This window comes from Lolium perenne, chromosome 3 (genome assembly GCF_019359855.2).
Source record: "Lolium perenne isolate Kyuss_39 chromosome 3, Kyuss_2.0, whole genome shotgun sequence".
NCBI classification, from domain to species: Eukaryota; Viridiplantae; Streptophyta; class Magnoliopsida; order Poales; family Poaceae; genus Lolium; species Lolium perenne.
In genome coordinates, this window is record NC_067246.2 from 215,932,608 (window position 1) to 215,947,681 (window position 15,074).

The 15,074-nt window shown below is 42.0% G+C and overlaps 1 protein-coding gene across 1 annotated transcript; it reads left to right on the forward strand.

Moving 5' to 3' along the window:
• Nucleotides 1-1,060: 1,060 nt before the first annotated feature.
• On the forward strand, nucleotides 1,061-7,195 carry LOC127343340 (uncharacterized). Its single transcript, XM_051369457.2, has 9 exons — nucleotides 1,061-1,343; nucleotides 2,495-2,559; nucleotides 2,708-2,852; nucleotides 2,932-2,999; nucleotides 3,692-4,141; nucleotides 4,229-4,720; nucleotides 4,949-5,161; nucleotides 5,677-5,832; nucleotides 6,302-7,195. The coding sequence occupies exons 1-9, from the start codon at nucleotides 1,310-1,312 to the stop codon at nucleotides 6,626-6,628; spliced, it is 1,950 nt and encodes a 649-aa protein (XP_051225417.1). The 5' UTR covers nucleotides 1,061-1,309; the 3' UTR covers nucleotides 6,629-7,195.
• Nucleotides 7,196-15,074: the final 7,879 nt, after the last annotated feature.

Genomic DNA, 15,074 nt, shown 5'->3' on the forward strand with positions numbered 1-15,074 from the left:
AAGAGTACGACGACGTACCGCACCTCACTTTATATTTTTTTCCTCCCCCATTCCTTTCCATTTTCCCTTTCCACGGAAGTGGAGCATCGCATAAAAAACGCTTGTGCTTCTACGTGTCTAGTCACTAGACGATCTTTTAGGCGCCTTTTAGTACTGCTACACCTTTTCTACTTCTGCTAATGTGTAGAGAGAAAAACATGAAATGCATAGATACGTACGAGCCAATGCAATTTTGTTTTCTCAAGATGAGAAACGGCTAAACTTCTTTATAAGAAGACACAATAAGCTTAGGATTATGTTATCTTGATCCACCTTGAAGCTCACAAAAACACGAGTCTACTCTAGTGTTCACGGCACTCTGTCCGGCTCACACAGGCACACTTGACCTTGCACTTGTACGGATGTACACGGCACTTCACCGACAAACTCAGCCCTCTGACTGTTGTTACGGGGTTGCCTTCGTCCATAATCCGGTGCGACGTGTGGCCTCTCCTGATGCCAAAGGCCAACTATCCATGCCTACCGGCTGCAATCCAATTTGCACCGCCGCCCTAGACTGAAGCTGTGCTGCACTGGCAAACTCTCGTATTTTCCTCTTCTGATCAATATCTGGTCCACGGATATGTTCCTCGCCTTGGAGCGCTAAAAAACGCCACACCTTCTGTTCCGTCTATCACCGCGCGCCAGGGATGGCGAGTACACCGTTCAATGTTCATGTTGGTGCAGATTCTCTGCGGAACCAAATTACTTTCTCGCCGGCTTCTTCTTTTCAATCAAAAAAGAAAAAGAGAAATCACACTTCTGAACAACCGACTGATGCTAGCTTTCAGAAATACATAGCGTGTTAGTGCCAAGCACCAACATTTTTCATTCTCTTTTCTTGAAACTACGTACCCTTAAATACATGCACAATTCTCTGGTTTTCTGAGACGCTCAAGAAATTTTACTAAACTGAAATGCTATGTAATTAACTCCTCCTGCCGCATCAGAGTTCAGGGAAGAAAAAGGTGCGTAGTAGTACTAGTAAAGTTTGTAGTGAAAGGCTACAAATATTCGGCGGCAGAGCGGCTGCCTTGCTTTGCCCCCCACTAGATTTCAGGAACCCGCTTCGGCCGCGTCGCTGCTCTGCCCCCACCACGCGCCCTCCTTCCTTCCCAGCCGTCCGATCGTCCCACACGTGGCCGCGCCCCGCCCCGCCTCCTTTTCTCCTCCGGCACCGGCGGCCGGAGCAGGCTAGGGTTCCCCCCCGGGCGAGCTGGAGGCCACGAGCAGCCCCGGCTTCTTCTGCGGCGACCTCTGGTGCGGCCTCATGGAGCCCAAGGCCGCGCAGCTCGGACACAAGCGTATCCTTCTCGATCGCCTCCAAACTTTAGTCTTGTTCTTGCTTTTGCTCCTTCCTTCTACCATCCATCCATTGGGAGGTGGATCCAATTCTGATGGATGGATTTCTGCTTGTTTTATCGTTGGATCAGTGAAATTTGTAGATGTTCCGAGTGCTGCTGAGCTTGGAGGTTCCGTGTGTTGCTGTATCTAACTCCATTGCTTCTCTTTTCTCTGATCCGTCAGGGACACTGCTACTTTATATTCTTCTAAAAACAGAGACACTACTGTATTTGATCAGAATTGTGGGGTTCTTTTCTGTTTCTGAGTTTCTTTTTTTGGAATTTTCTAGTGTAGTAATTAGTACTATAGTACTTTCCCTTTCTGTTTCATTCAATAGCGTGGGATTGAAAAGGATTGAAAAAGTTTAGTAATTATTAATACTAGTACTAGTACTCAGCCCGATTTCTATTTTTCACAATCCTGTCCATTTCCAAAGCACTTTCTTCTGCCTTTTTTTTTATTGAAAAAGTTTTGGTTTTGATCTGGCTTTCCTAATCTAAGGAAAAAGAAAGGGACTTTCTTTTTTATCGGTGCGTGCTCCGTCAGATCACGGTTTACAAGTAATATGTGAACTGTGTTGCTCAATTGTCGTTGAGCTCCTACCATTTCATCGAGAGTTTGATCCAGCTCAATCTGCTATGCTACCGACATAGTATAATTGAGTTTTACCACCCTACCATACCGTGCGGGTATCTGCAATTTTATACTCAAATTTAGAATTATTAGGTATCCCCCATATGTCAGATTGTGGGAGATGTGGAGAGCTGAGCCAACACCCATTTATTTGACACCTACACCAATAATACGGTGTGTGTGTGTGTACTCCCAAGCATTCGGTTGATTTGGTCCTGTACTACGAAGTAGTAGTACATGTTTTTTGCGAATTAATGAACCAGCAAGCTGTTCAAGTAATGGTCTTTAATCAGATGATCGCTGCAGATCTGCTAATTTCATGAGCTCATGGAATACAATTATTGCACATTATTGGGCTAGGGAAATGTTTTATTGATCAAACTGGCCTCGCTGGCTTATTTTATTGCCACTCACGGACAATGACCTTTACAAGCATACATATATTCCGTTTGCAAACCTTGACTTTTGTATCCCACAGCTATAGAAGGGGCCGTAGAGAACTTGAAGATTGATGCTAGCACGAAGGCAAGCAACGGCAACTTGGTAAGATTCTCATTCCTCTCTACATATTGTATACCGCTTTCTTATCTTAGCCTACAAGGACAACCTTTATTTCCTTTGTTCCTTGTGTGGTTAGTTGGCCCGTATCCATCGTGTCCTTGCTGATTCGTTTCGTGCCCAAACTTTGCAGCCTGCTGCAAAAGACGCAACTTCTTCGGATGCAATATCATGCATTTCCTCGTTAGATGCAGCTAGCACTGTCAAGGAAACTGAAATGAACCAAGGAACTTATATGGGGGACCAAGGGATGTATTACTACGGATATTATTATCCAGGTGGGTACTTCAGTACTATGACCTGATGAAAACAGAGCATACTGTTCATCCGTTTTGATGGCTTGATCGTTTATCCTAGGCTCATTTGGAGGATGGGATGAGAATGGCTACTATACTGGATCGAATGGACTAGAGATGCACCCGACAGTAAGTTATCAAATAGTGTACTTTACCAAGCATGGCATATGCCTTTCGTACAACAGTCACATGTGGTCCTGTCTAAAATCAAACAATGCTGCACTTAGCGCATCTCTCTGGTGGTATGGTGGTACCAGCTAGCTTTGCACTTATTTCCTATCATCTTTTCTTTGCCTTTCCTTTGCTATGTTTTGGAAAGTGTCGAGCGTTGGTTTTTAATATCACTCTTTATTCTTCTATTGGTATCGTCGTGTCAAAAAATCTCTCTGCAAAACTTTATTAAAAAATATTTGTTTATTTTCGCTTTAGTTGTCACCACAACATATGCTGTCATGAACACATGATTACTTTATTCTAATGACTAATATAAATATAGCTAGGTGGCTGCCAATAAATGGATGTCTAATTCAAGGGAGACCTTCTAATACATCCTGCTATTCAAGAATTTTTGGTCAAGAACCATAGCTTATTTATTTTGAGCGAAACTTCAATGACAAAGAGCCAATTCCTAACGGGTTGTCCAGACTTCGGACTACTCAATCTAACAGTTGACATTTGCATTGCCCTGTCCTGTTTATATCCTTTTTAGTGATTCATTGGTCTCATCAGTTATAGGGTGAACTGCTTCTTGAAGGTGCAGCTGGGGAAGCTGACATGTCAGTAGAGCACCGAACTTATACCTGTTTTGTTATATTTTTCAGATGGTCCAAGCTGAAAATGGGTCTTATTTGTGTTATGTGCCCGGTTATGAAAATGGATATGCTGCTTATAGCCCGGTTGTTCCTGGAACTGGTGTGGATGGTCAATATGTTAGCAATGAGACATATTACTCCACTGCAATTCCCATGCAGAATTCTTCTACACCTGGCATGTTTACTCAACCAATTGCTTATGGACCTGAACTAGTCCCTGCGTACGCCTGGGACCCTTCTTACGTTCTTCTGGATGGGATTCAGGGACATCCGGCTGGTTTGCATCAAACAAATTACACCGCAAGATCAAACTACACTTCTAATAAACACGCTGCTCCATCTTCAAAAGCTTCGCGGAGCACAAAGTATGCCTCGGGTACCATTAAAGGATCGTCATCAACTGTAGACACAGTGCCAACCTCTGCCAATAATCATCCATCATCAAAGTTTGCAAATAAGGTACTTAAAAAATTTCTGTGGAACTGAACACACTGCTCTTGAGCATAAAGTAGGAAACTTATGTTTATATGCCTGTTGTTATGCTAGGCATCTGGTGCTTCCATGGCAAAAGGGCATCTTCCACCTAGCAAGTTTGTGGTGCATGCTAACCAAGGAAAAGGCAGCCTTTATCAAAGTAAAGGCATTAATGGTGGTGAGAAGCTTAAGGAAAGAAGCAAGCTAAATGGATTTGGTGACTGTGATATATCGAATAACTGCAATGATGACTTGAAAAACAGTGTGAGCCCAGGAGCTGATTTTTCTGGATTGTCGGGTGTACAGGGGGCTAACGATGATACAACTTCACTTGTTAAAGTAAGCAGAGATTCATATAATCTTCCAGATTTTGTTACGAAGTATGAGCAAGCTCTGTTCTTCGTGATTAAATCTTATAGCGAAGATGATATTCACAAGAGTATCAAGTACAATGTTTGGGCAAGTACTCCGAATGGAAATAAAAGGCTTGACAGTGCCTATAAAGTTGCACAAGAAAGAATGTCAGGAAAAGGAACCAAATGCCCTGTTTTCCTCTTCTTTTCTGTAAGTTAATAACACTACCTGTTCCTCAAGCATTTTCTCGTGAGTATCATCTTAAACGTCAGTAGTGTGATATTCAATTTGTTTTTGTATCTGACTGTTGTTGAGTACTCAATGCCCTGCTTTGTTGTCGCAAGTAATGAGTTTTGTATCTCTTAGGGAAAGTATGTTTGTTTGTTTATGTTAATTTGTGTTTGTGTACTTTACTAATTATTATACTATGGTGATCAGGTTAATGCTAGTGGTCAGTTTTGTGGCGTGGCTGAGATGGTTGGCCCACTTGATTTCAACAAGAATATGAACTTCTGGCAACAGGACAAGTGGAACGGATTCTTCCCAGTAAAATGGCACATTATCAAGGATGTGCCTAATCCACAGTTTCGACACATAATATTGGAGAATAATGAGAACAAACCTGTTACAAATAGCAGGGACACACAAGAGGTATTGCTTCCGCTCAACCATATAACTAGAGTATCCTGGTATTTTTGCAGCTAGCATTTAGAGCTCTGTTGGTCAATTGTCATCTCTTGAATCTTAAGCATGCAAATAAGTTTTTTGGTATAGAAGTTTCATGTTGTCTTCCCTCCTTGTTCTTCTCTGGAGAAACAAATAGTCCTTTCTATGCACTGTGCAACAAATGAGTAAATGACGTTTTTGTTTTGTTTTGTTTTGTTTTGAATCTTTTACAGACATACAAATGTTAAACCTTTTTAGCTACTTAGTCATTGCCTTCACTTGATTCTTCATGATCTTAGGCATGCAATAGAATGTTAATAATTTTATGGTCAGTGCAGCCTTCAAGTTACTGTCCAGGCTGATATCTGGTTTGCATTCTTGTGATGATCTGTTAATGTTTTATTTTAGACTGAATATTTTATTACTTACTATGCATTTCTCACAGTTTATTATCGATTTTTTTTTAGTTTTGAATTTTAACTGAAGTCTGAGAATTCCAGGTCAAGTTTCTACAAGGTGCAGAGATGCTGAAAATTTTCAAGAACTTCTCATGTAAAACGTCAATATTGGATGACTTTGATTTTTACGAGAATAGGCAGAAAGTAATGCAGGACAGAAGAGGCAAACCGCTTACTACATCATTGGGTCACTTCATGGTATATAGTGAACACCTTGTTTCTCTACATTTATTTTATCAAGGGCAGCACCTGTGTTGTCAACAAAGACAGGAGTTGCATTTTTTTTTGTGCGAAAAAGGACCCTGGCATTAAGACAAACATCGAACAGTACAACGCAGCTCCATGAGTTGCTAAAGTTTATTACCTGCATATGAGGAAATGCCACTTCATAACTTTGTACTTTAGCTTGTGGTATCGTTGAAATCCTAGTCAGCGCAGGAATTTTAGTTCGTTGTGTTTCTGGAGCTTAAAGTAACTAGACTTACCTGTTAAATGATCATAAATTGACAATAATATGCTTCTTGGTCATGTTGGTGATAGAGGGCCAGAATTTACAAGGGTTGGTGTTTAGCGACATAAGGTTTTAGTTCCAAATTTTGTGACATTGGCATGAAACATTTACAAATGCTGGTTATCTGTACCTCATGATCTAAATTATTTTTGGCAGCCAAAAGATGAAAAACCTGAAGAGTTTAAGAAGCAAGCTCAAATTTTAAGTACTGGAGAGCTTGATAAAGCCAAGAAAAACGAGGAGCAGAGCAACAATGTTACAACAGATCTTGATGCAGCCGAGAGAAGTAGCGAGCAGAGCGATGATGTCGCAGCAGCTATTGATACAACCAAGAAAAGTGAGGAGGAGGCCAATAAGGTCGCGGCAGATATTGATACACCCGAGAGAAGTGAGGAGCAGAGCGACAAGGTTGTGACAGAACTTGGACTTGGTACAGCCAGGAGAAGCGCAGAGCAGACCAACAGTGTTGCTAGGGCAGGCTGATGACATGGAGTAAGGGCGTACCTGAACAGGTGGTACTATCAGAAACAATAAACTTGGCTGTGCGGAACACTGATATCAGTCAATCATCCTGGAAGCTATTCCATTTTCTCAAGCAAGTGGAAAATGAAAAGGCAAATCCTCGGAGCTGTCTTCCCATGAGAAATATTCGATGACTGGGAAAATGGCCTGAGGCATATCTTTCTAGAGATGTTCCCATACTTACTACCTCTGTCACCGAGGCAGCACCCTCCAATTTCTAATTTTCTGCTAGGAGGGAGTATTTCAATCCTCTTTGTTGTCAGTGTTTTTTTTTCTTATCTTGTGTTCTTTTTCCGTGTCTAATATCTAACTCTACCACTAAGTTATTGGGAAGCAAATCACTTGTGTGCGGGTTTAGGGACTTGTGTTAGGTACTAGCAATGAGGCAAAAAGGAAAAAAAAGTGTTGCCATTTTCATTGATTTTAGTAGTGTGTAGATTGACTTCAATTTGTATCAGAATTTCTTCCATTAATAATGAGAAAAAGAAAAGGAGAAAGTGACCGAAGAGCTGTTCACCTTATGCTTCATAGAGAGCGTGTATGCCTTGCAGCCTTTTGTTTTCGCTTGCTTCTTTCTGGTCCGAAATGGGCGTTTGATCCAGACATTTGTGGCCTCTATTGCATTGCAAAGCGGTGCAGCTCTTTCCTGAACGATTTTGATCGATTGGGAAATCACATCCAGGTCTTGTGTGGAAGGGAGACACCATGTCTGCGTGTTCTCTGCTCAAGCCTGCACATGGCGTGTGTGTACAAATCAACTTTATTGTTGTTGGTACTGTCTTTCGAAATGTGTACTATCCTACATCCTACTTTTGTCGATGAGCCGAGCGAGCAAATGGGGATAGGCGCTTTACAGAATCGGTTCTCTTGTCTGCTTTTGTGCAAGGGAGAAAACAACCGTGGTTTTTATGGTTGGCTTGTCAGTTTTGACATTCCAAAAGTTGCAAGCATGAATTTCCTTGGACTTGCAGTGATTTGCTTTGTGTGGTGAGCATGGGAATCAACCTCACAATTTGACGGCAAGGATGGAGTCAAGACCGTGGTGGCGCATGCTGCTAGGCGACAGGTTGGGTGGGCACTTTGGATCGTCAGGTGGTGTTGGTTGGGGTCAGGAGAAACCTTTGTCGGCTCGTTCGGCACTGATGCGGTGACACCTGTGGGTGCCATCCTTCCCGAAGGGCATCGGGTGCACCTCCCTCCTCACCCCCGCTGCGTACCGGGGGAAACCCTAGGACTTGTCCGGGTAGCAGCAGGGTCATCGTCGCTTTTCTTGTTGGAGGTGTTTCTTGGTATGTGGACAATCCAGAGTGCTAGGAGCGTAGTGGAACTTGTCCGGAGGACGCAGCGGTGGCGACTCGTCTTCGTTTTCCGTCGATCTGACAGTGTTGGCATTTTGTTTCTCTTTTCTTTCTTTATCTTTTCTTTTAGGCTTGGTTGTGTTGCGGCTCTAGCGTGCTTGTTGTATCGTGTGGTTTCTATATTAATATAGCAGGACGAAACTATATATAGGGATTCAACCTCACAATTTTGCAACGAGTTCAAGAAATCGGTAATCGTTAACTTCTCGGTCGGCCTCAAAATGGAGATTAATCGCTTATTGGCCGATTAATCGATTTTATCGGTCGGCAATTTATCGGCTTATTTTTTTGATAAATCCTAATTTTTGGCACTAAATTTTCTATAATAAGTTGCACAAAAATAATATTGGAGCATTCCACAAAATTTGAATCAATAAAAATGGAAATTTTGAGCTAATGCACAATTCTGCAAGACTATAGGATGAAAATATCGCTCGCCAGAGAATTTTAGGGAAAGTTTATTGAAAAACAACCAAAATTTCTTCCTTGGACTGAAAATCGGGAAAATAATCGGCTGCAAGACTGAAAATCGGCCAAAATATCGGTGCCGATAATAAATCAACCGATATGTTAAAATCTTATCGGTTACCACCCGATTCACGATAAATTACCGATAAATTGGTATCTTGGCCGATTTTTTGAACAGTGCAATTTTGTGAGAGTGAGATTTATGTGCAAAAGCGAAACGAAGTGAGAGGAAAGCAAGTGAGAAAACAACCGTGGTTTTTATGGCTAACTGCGAGCGTGAGCTGATTTGGGCTACCATTCGTTATTTTGCGAAAAACACCCGCCATCCGGCGGACCTGGGCCCCGGCCCCAGTATTGGGCCCGTAGTACATGTACACCCCTTACTCATTTCTTGGAAAATCCTGAACCGCAAGCAGCCCAACCCGTCTCGTTGGACCAGAATAACAGAGCTAGCTTATAAAGCCCAGCCAGGCAGCTATCCACTAACTCGTGTGATTTTTCGAATCCACGCGACTGTAAAACTTTTTCGCTTCTGAAGTTCTGCCTCGAGGCGTCGACCAAATCTCGCCGGGCGGCCAGTGTTGCCTCGCTTGGTTGCACCGCCACCGCCATGGCTGACGGAGACACGCTCGTTTTGGGCACGCAAAGGAGGAACATTCATGGGCAAAACCCATCGAAGCGCTGATGTTGCCGACCTGGGGTGTTGCCGCTGCCCACGCATCGCCTCAACTAGCCTGCATTGTGCTTTCCCCCTCTCTGTTTTGTAGCTAATCTCTCAGTTCGATAGATTCTAATACGAAGTCCGAATTCTAGAAAAACGGAAGCGTCAAATTCACTCATAGAACAGCTAGAATTAGGTTTAGAGAATTGTGAATTAACAGATTTTATACAAACTGATTACACAAAAGATGAAGGGGGACTAAGAGATCAGTGACTTATTCTCCTAGATTGATGAGGAACGATACACTACAATCGGAGCAAATCTTAGTTCTTGAAGTATTTCAAAATGTGTCCCGATTACAAAATAAATTGGTAGAAAGATGTGTAAAAAACTGTCCCGATTACACAATAATTTAGGTACTCAAATTGTGTCCTGATTACACAATTATGCCACCCTATGTTTTTCATACTTTTCGTATTGGTTGTTGGTTAAACGTTACGCTTATGTTTCATGCCAAAATGCCATATATCCAATTTGTAGCGTGTTTAACTAATACATTACGTCATTGGGAGGGTACAAAATGGTTAAAAAATCATTGTTTTGGACACTGAAATTAGCCCTGGTTATACCAAAATCCTGGATCTGCCGCTGGTGCACCGTTGTTATTGGTCGATGAGGTCTCAAAATGTTATAAACCGATCACTAAGTCCTACCCCGTATTTATGTGACTCAATCTAGGTAACCGTTGGGATCTTTATCGAAAGAAGGCGAGCATCAAGAATATTTTTTTGTAGAAAAGCCCCTATCTTGGTTAGTATTCCACTCATCTAGTCTTTACCCCTAGTATGGACCGGATAAGTACAATGTAAACCATGTTAGTATTTGAAGTAGAAAACATTTCACTAGTTATCCCTAGGCCGAGTCAGCAAGCCATGTGGCTAGAAAAAGAGCCATTGACCGGTTCGTGACCGGTTTATAACATTTTAGGATTCCAGTGACCAATATGCTCATCTCGAATAGACATATAGGTAAGTTTACCTCTTCTTTCTTTTTATTTGTTTCCAACAAAGGCTTCTCTGCGCTACCACTTATCCTCCTTACTGTTAGTCATCTAACATGTACACACCTCCCTGAAGACAACGTGATGGCTGATAAAAACACTTACTACCTCCAATCCATATTAGTTGTCGCTAATATGGATGTATCTAGAATAAAAGGGAGTACTATTTTATTAGGTTTCAACCCATCTACAGAGTACAACGTTTGTAACCTAACCACCTCTCAGAGTAAACTGATTTTTTTTTTAAAACACTATTATTTTGTGCCACCACAAGGTTTAACATCCTTTTGTGTGTATTATATCGAAAAATGTCCAATCAATGAATTATGTGAAAATAACTCAGACAACCATCATTGGGATAACAGAGTGCAACACAGTGCATGATGTTAATGGTTTAGCAACATCTATCATAGATGATCTATGCCACATCCATGCCATAGCCAATCAGCCTCATCCATGCCATTGCTAACATTGTTGCCAAAATAATGTCTCACGGGCTTGCCCTCTTTATGGGTCAGCTCATTTCCACAAGCCAAAGTGCTTTCATAAATACTAGGAGCATCCATGATATATGTTAGAAACTTTGTAATTAAGAATGTGCATGAGTGCATCACACTAACACTCTTACTCTACCCTTGAAGCGACATCACAAAGGCCTTTGACTTGGTTAGATGGGAATGGCCGCTTGATTTCCTGCAGAGGAGAGGCTTCTCGTCCAGATCTAGTACTTGGGTAGCACCGCTGCTTACCACCACCAGAATATTGATGCTTTGTGCTGCAATTCAACCATCCACCACTACATTACCGTTCGGTTGCAATCCATACCAATTACAATGACCGCCTAGTCCTACTACTTCCAACAACGAAATCAATAGACTGAAATGCTGGATCTGCTATCTCGATTGTCGATAGTGTTGATCTGACAACAACTAAACAATATGTGCCCAGTACTAACCAGTCCGTCCCAGCCGGTGACACCGATTTGCCGATGGGAGCAATCATCAAGCGCGTACGTGCGATGGAGCTAATCCCCAACCACGGGCAAGGAACTTAGGATAGGATTTGCGCCGAGCTTTCGTACGATTCGTATCCCATGTAGTTAGTGGCCGCGGTTGTTTAATCGACGGCGCATAGGATTCCGGCGAGCTCGCCTTTGACCTCCTCTTTCTCCATCGCTCTCTTGCTTAGCTCGACTGCATACACGAACCAGATCACACATAAACAAACCATTGCCCAACTGAATTAGGTGCCATCTGCATACACCCGCAGCAGCAGCAGGGCGACAGAAGGGTCCTTTTTGGCGCCCATCACTTGCTCTTCTATAATATTGGCAACACAAGGACATCGGATCCTCGTCGTTTTCGCCTCGCGGTTCGCCGATCGTGAATATTCCTTCGGCTCTTCCTCTGGCTGGCCCGTCATGAAACTCATCATTGCTGTCTTGTGCTGTGCTTATTCCTCCTGCCCTTCTATTCCGTCAGCTGCGCTCGCTTTCGCCGGGATCGAATGATCGACCGTATCTGCGCGCGAAGTGAAGGAGCGCGGAAGTGCAGGCGTTGTTTATCTGGACCGCGATGTGTCGAGTCCTCGCGAGCCGAGATGACATGGGTGGGTTTGGTGGAGTTTCATGGTGCTCGATCGCTGCTACCTAGCCTCGAGCTATGCCTATAATTAATACGGGCTGAATGAATATATGCATGTCTCTTTCGTTTTTTCTTTCCATGGAGACAGAGACAAGCTTCATGAATCCTTTTTGTTCGTACTCGTTATGGTGCAACTCGATCTGCTTTCCTTTCCCCCTAGTGTGCTTCCCATGGCCACGAGCAAATCCCTAGCTTGTGCGATTCTAGTAGACAAGGTGCAAATGCACTACCCTTTACTTGAAATGCATGGTAAGCATATTTAAAATATAAAAAGCTACAAGAAAAAATGTCTCGTGTGTATCTTGATATGTTACATATTCACAAAGTTGTTTCAGCAAAAACTGACATGTTTTATGCCATACCTAAAAAAGACAAATTTTGGTGCTAAAACAATCCATTTCTCGAGACACTTTTGTCATTTTTACATAGGGAACAAATAATGTCGGTTTTATGTGAAATTTTACGTGCGCACATAGAACATGTCTCTCTACATGCAATTTTTTCCCCTAATTTCTATTTTAAAAAAAAAATATGTTTTGAATATTTTGTCGCCAGTAATCATGGGAAGTTTGAGTTTGTTCGTATATTTTGTACGAGGTATCTATGCACTCACTCCGTCTATGGATAAGTGCACTTCTAGATTTTTTGTACTACGTTTCAACCCACCTACAACATTTCTAACCTAACCACCTCTCAGACTAAAACGAAATAAAACGGAAATTCAATTCGGCTCTCGGGTGCGTATGCTCCCTATACCAAAACATTATATTTCGAGTTGCAAAATTTTTTGAATTTTTTTTCTAAATGTACATCTCCATAATATATGAGCATTCGTCAAGTTTCACGAAAAATCAATATTTTTTATGATCTATGTAAAAAAGAGAAAATTTATCTTATAAAAAGCATTATTTTTAGCACTAAGAATTGTCTTTTTTACACAAGTCACATGAGAAGTCCATTTTTTATGAAACAATTTTGTAAGCGCATAGCACATGAAGCTGTACGTGCAGATTTTTCGTTTCAATTATTTTGAAATTCAAAATATATGTAAGATGAATTTCAAAATAGAGAGAGCATATGCTCCCATGTTCCAAAACACCACTAACGAAATAAAAACACTATAGTATTTTGGGCAACCACAAGGTTTAACATCTTTTTGTCTATTATATCAAAACAATGTCCAATCAAGGAATTATGTGAAAAGAGAACTCAGACAAGCAACATTGGGATAACAGAATGCAACACAATACGTGATGTTAATCGTCTAGTAACATCTATGCCGCATCCATGCCATCGCCAAAATTGTTGCCAAAATAATGTCTAGCAGGCTTGCCCTCTTTATGGGTCGGCTAATTTCCACAAGCCAAAGTGCCTTCATAAATACCTGTAGAATCCGTGATAACTTCGTCTATGTTAGAAACTTTTCGAGAATGTGCATCACACTAACACTCTTACTCTACCCTTGAAGTTCGACATCACAAGGGCCTTTGACTTGGTTAGATGGGAATATCAGCTTCATGTTCCACGGAGGAGAGGCTTCTTGTCCAGTTCTAGTACTTGGGTAGCAACGTTGCATGTTACCTCCTCCTCCGGAAATTTGCTTCATGGTGTGCCGTGTAGGCGACCGATCCTTCATGTGAGGGGCATGAAGGAGGGGCATGAAGGAGGGTCATTGCAATTGAACCCCTTACAACAACTTGTTGCAATGACAACTTTCAACTAAAATCTTGCCACATACGAGGGCGCAGAGCTTACACTCCTCTTTCACACTGCTGGCGTGGGGATCTTCATGGCACCATCCAAGCACATACGACGTCGACAACCTAACACTCATCTCTCAGGAGTTTGGTGAGGTTGCCGTTTTGGTTACAAATGTCTAGAGAAGCTCGGTGTCGTCAATTTGATGCGCCAATATATATCTTGATGGTCACTGGTCCTCTATGGTTTCCCAGCAGTGCGGTGTTTTCAATGAAGTTCCTAGGTTTTCTGTTGTCAGTGCACCGCCTTTGTGCCATCTGTTGGAGATATGCCGAAGGGCCAATAATAAAGTGGTTATTATTGTATCTTTGTGTTTATGATAAATTTTTACATCCCATGCTATAATTGTATTAATATAAAACATTAATACTTGTGTGTTTTGTAAACATAAAAGAGTCCCTAGTAAGTCTCTTGTTAAACTAGCTTGTTGATTAATAGATGATCATGGTTTTCTAATCATGAACATTGGATGTTATTAATAACATGATCATATAATTAGGAGAATGATGTGATGGGCACACACACCCATAGTAAGCATAGCATAAGATCAAGTCATTAAGTTTTTTTTTTGCTACAAGATTTCAAATACATAGTAACTTAATCCTTCGACCATGAGATCATGTTAATCACCAACACCGGAGGGATGATTTGATGACATCAAACAACACTTTATAACTGGGTGGTTATAAATATGGCATGAGTTGAAGCGCATGGATCAAGAGTGAGATTTGTCCATCCAAATGACAGATAGATATACTCTGGACCCTCTCGGTGGAATGTCATCCAATTAGCTTGCAAGCATGTGACTAGGTCACAAGGAATGTCATATCACGGTACGAGTAAAGAGTAATTATCAGTAACGAGGTTGAATTAGGTATGGAGATACCGATGATCGAACCTCGGATAAGTAAAGTATCACGCGACAAAGGGAATCGGTATCGTATGTTAATGGTTCTTTCGATCACGAAGTCATCGTTGAATATGTGGGAGCCATTATGGATCTCTAGGTTCCGCTATTGGTTATTGATTGGAGAGGTGTCTCGATCATGTATGCATAGTTCGCGAACCGTAGGGTGACACACTTAAGGTTCGATGTTGTTTAAATATATATGGAATATGAGTTGGAGATTGAATGTTCGTCAGAGTCTCAAATGGGATCCAGGACATCACGAGGAGGTCCGGAATGGTCCAGAGAATAAGATTCATATAATGGAAGTCATCTTCCGGGGTTCGGAAAAAGTTTCGATGTTTTGACCAGAGCTTCTAGAAGGTTCTAGAGGGCCACCGGTGGGCCCACCACCTGGGGGGGGCACATGGGCTGAGGGAATACTGCAAGCCCAGTTGGCCAGCCCCTAGAGATAAGATCGAATCCCTAAAAATTAGGGGGGAGACTTGGGGGGGATTTCTTTCCCCCCTCCCCATGCGCTGGCCCTAGGAGGAGGTGGGTCAAGGGGGAAAC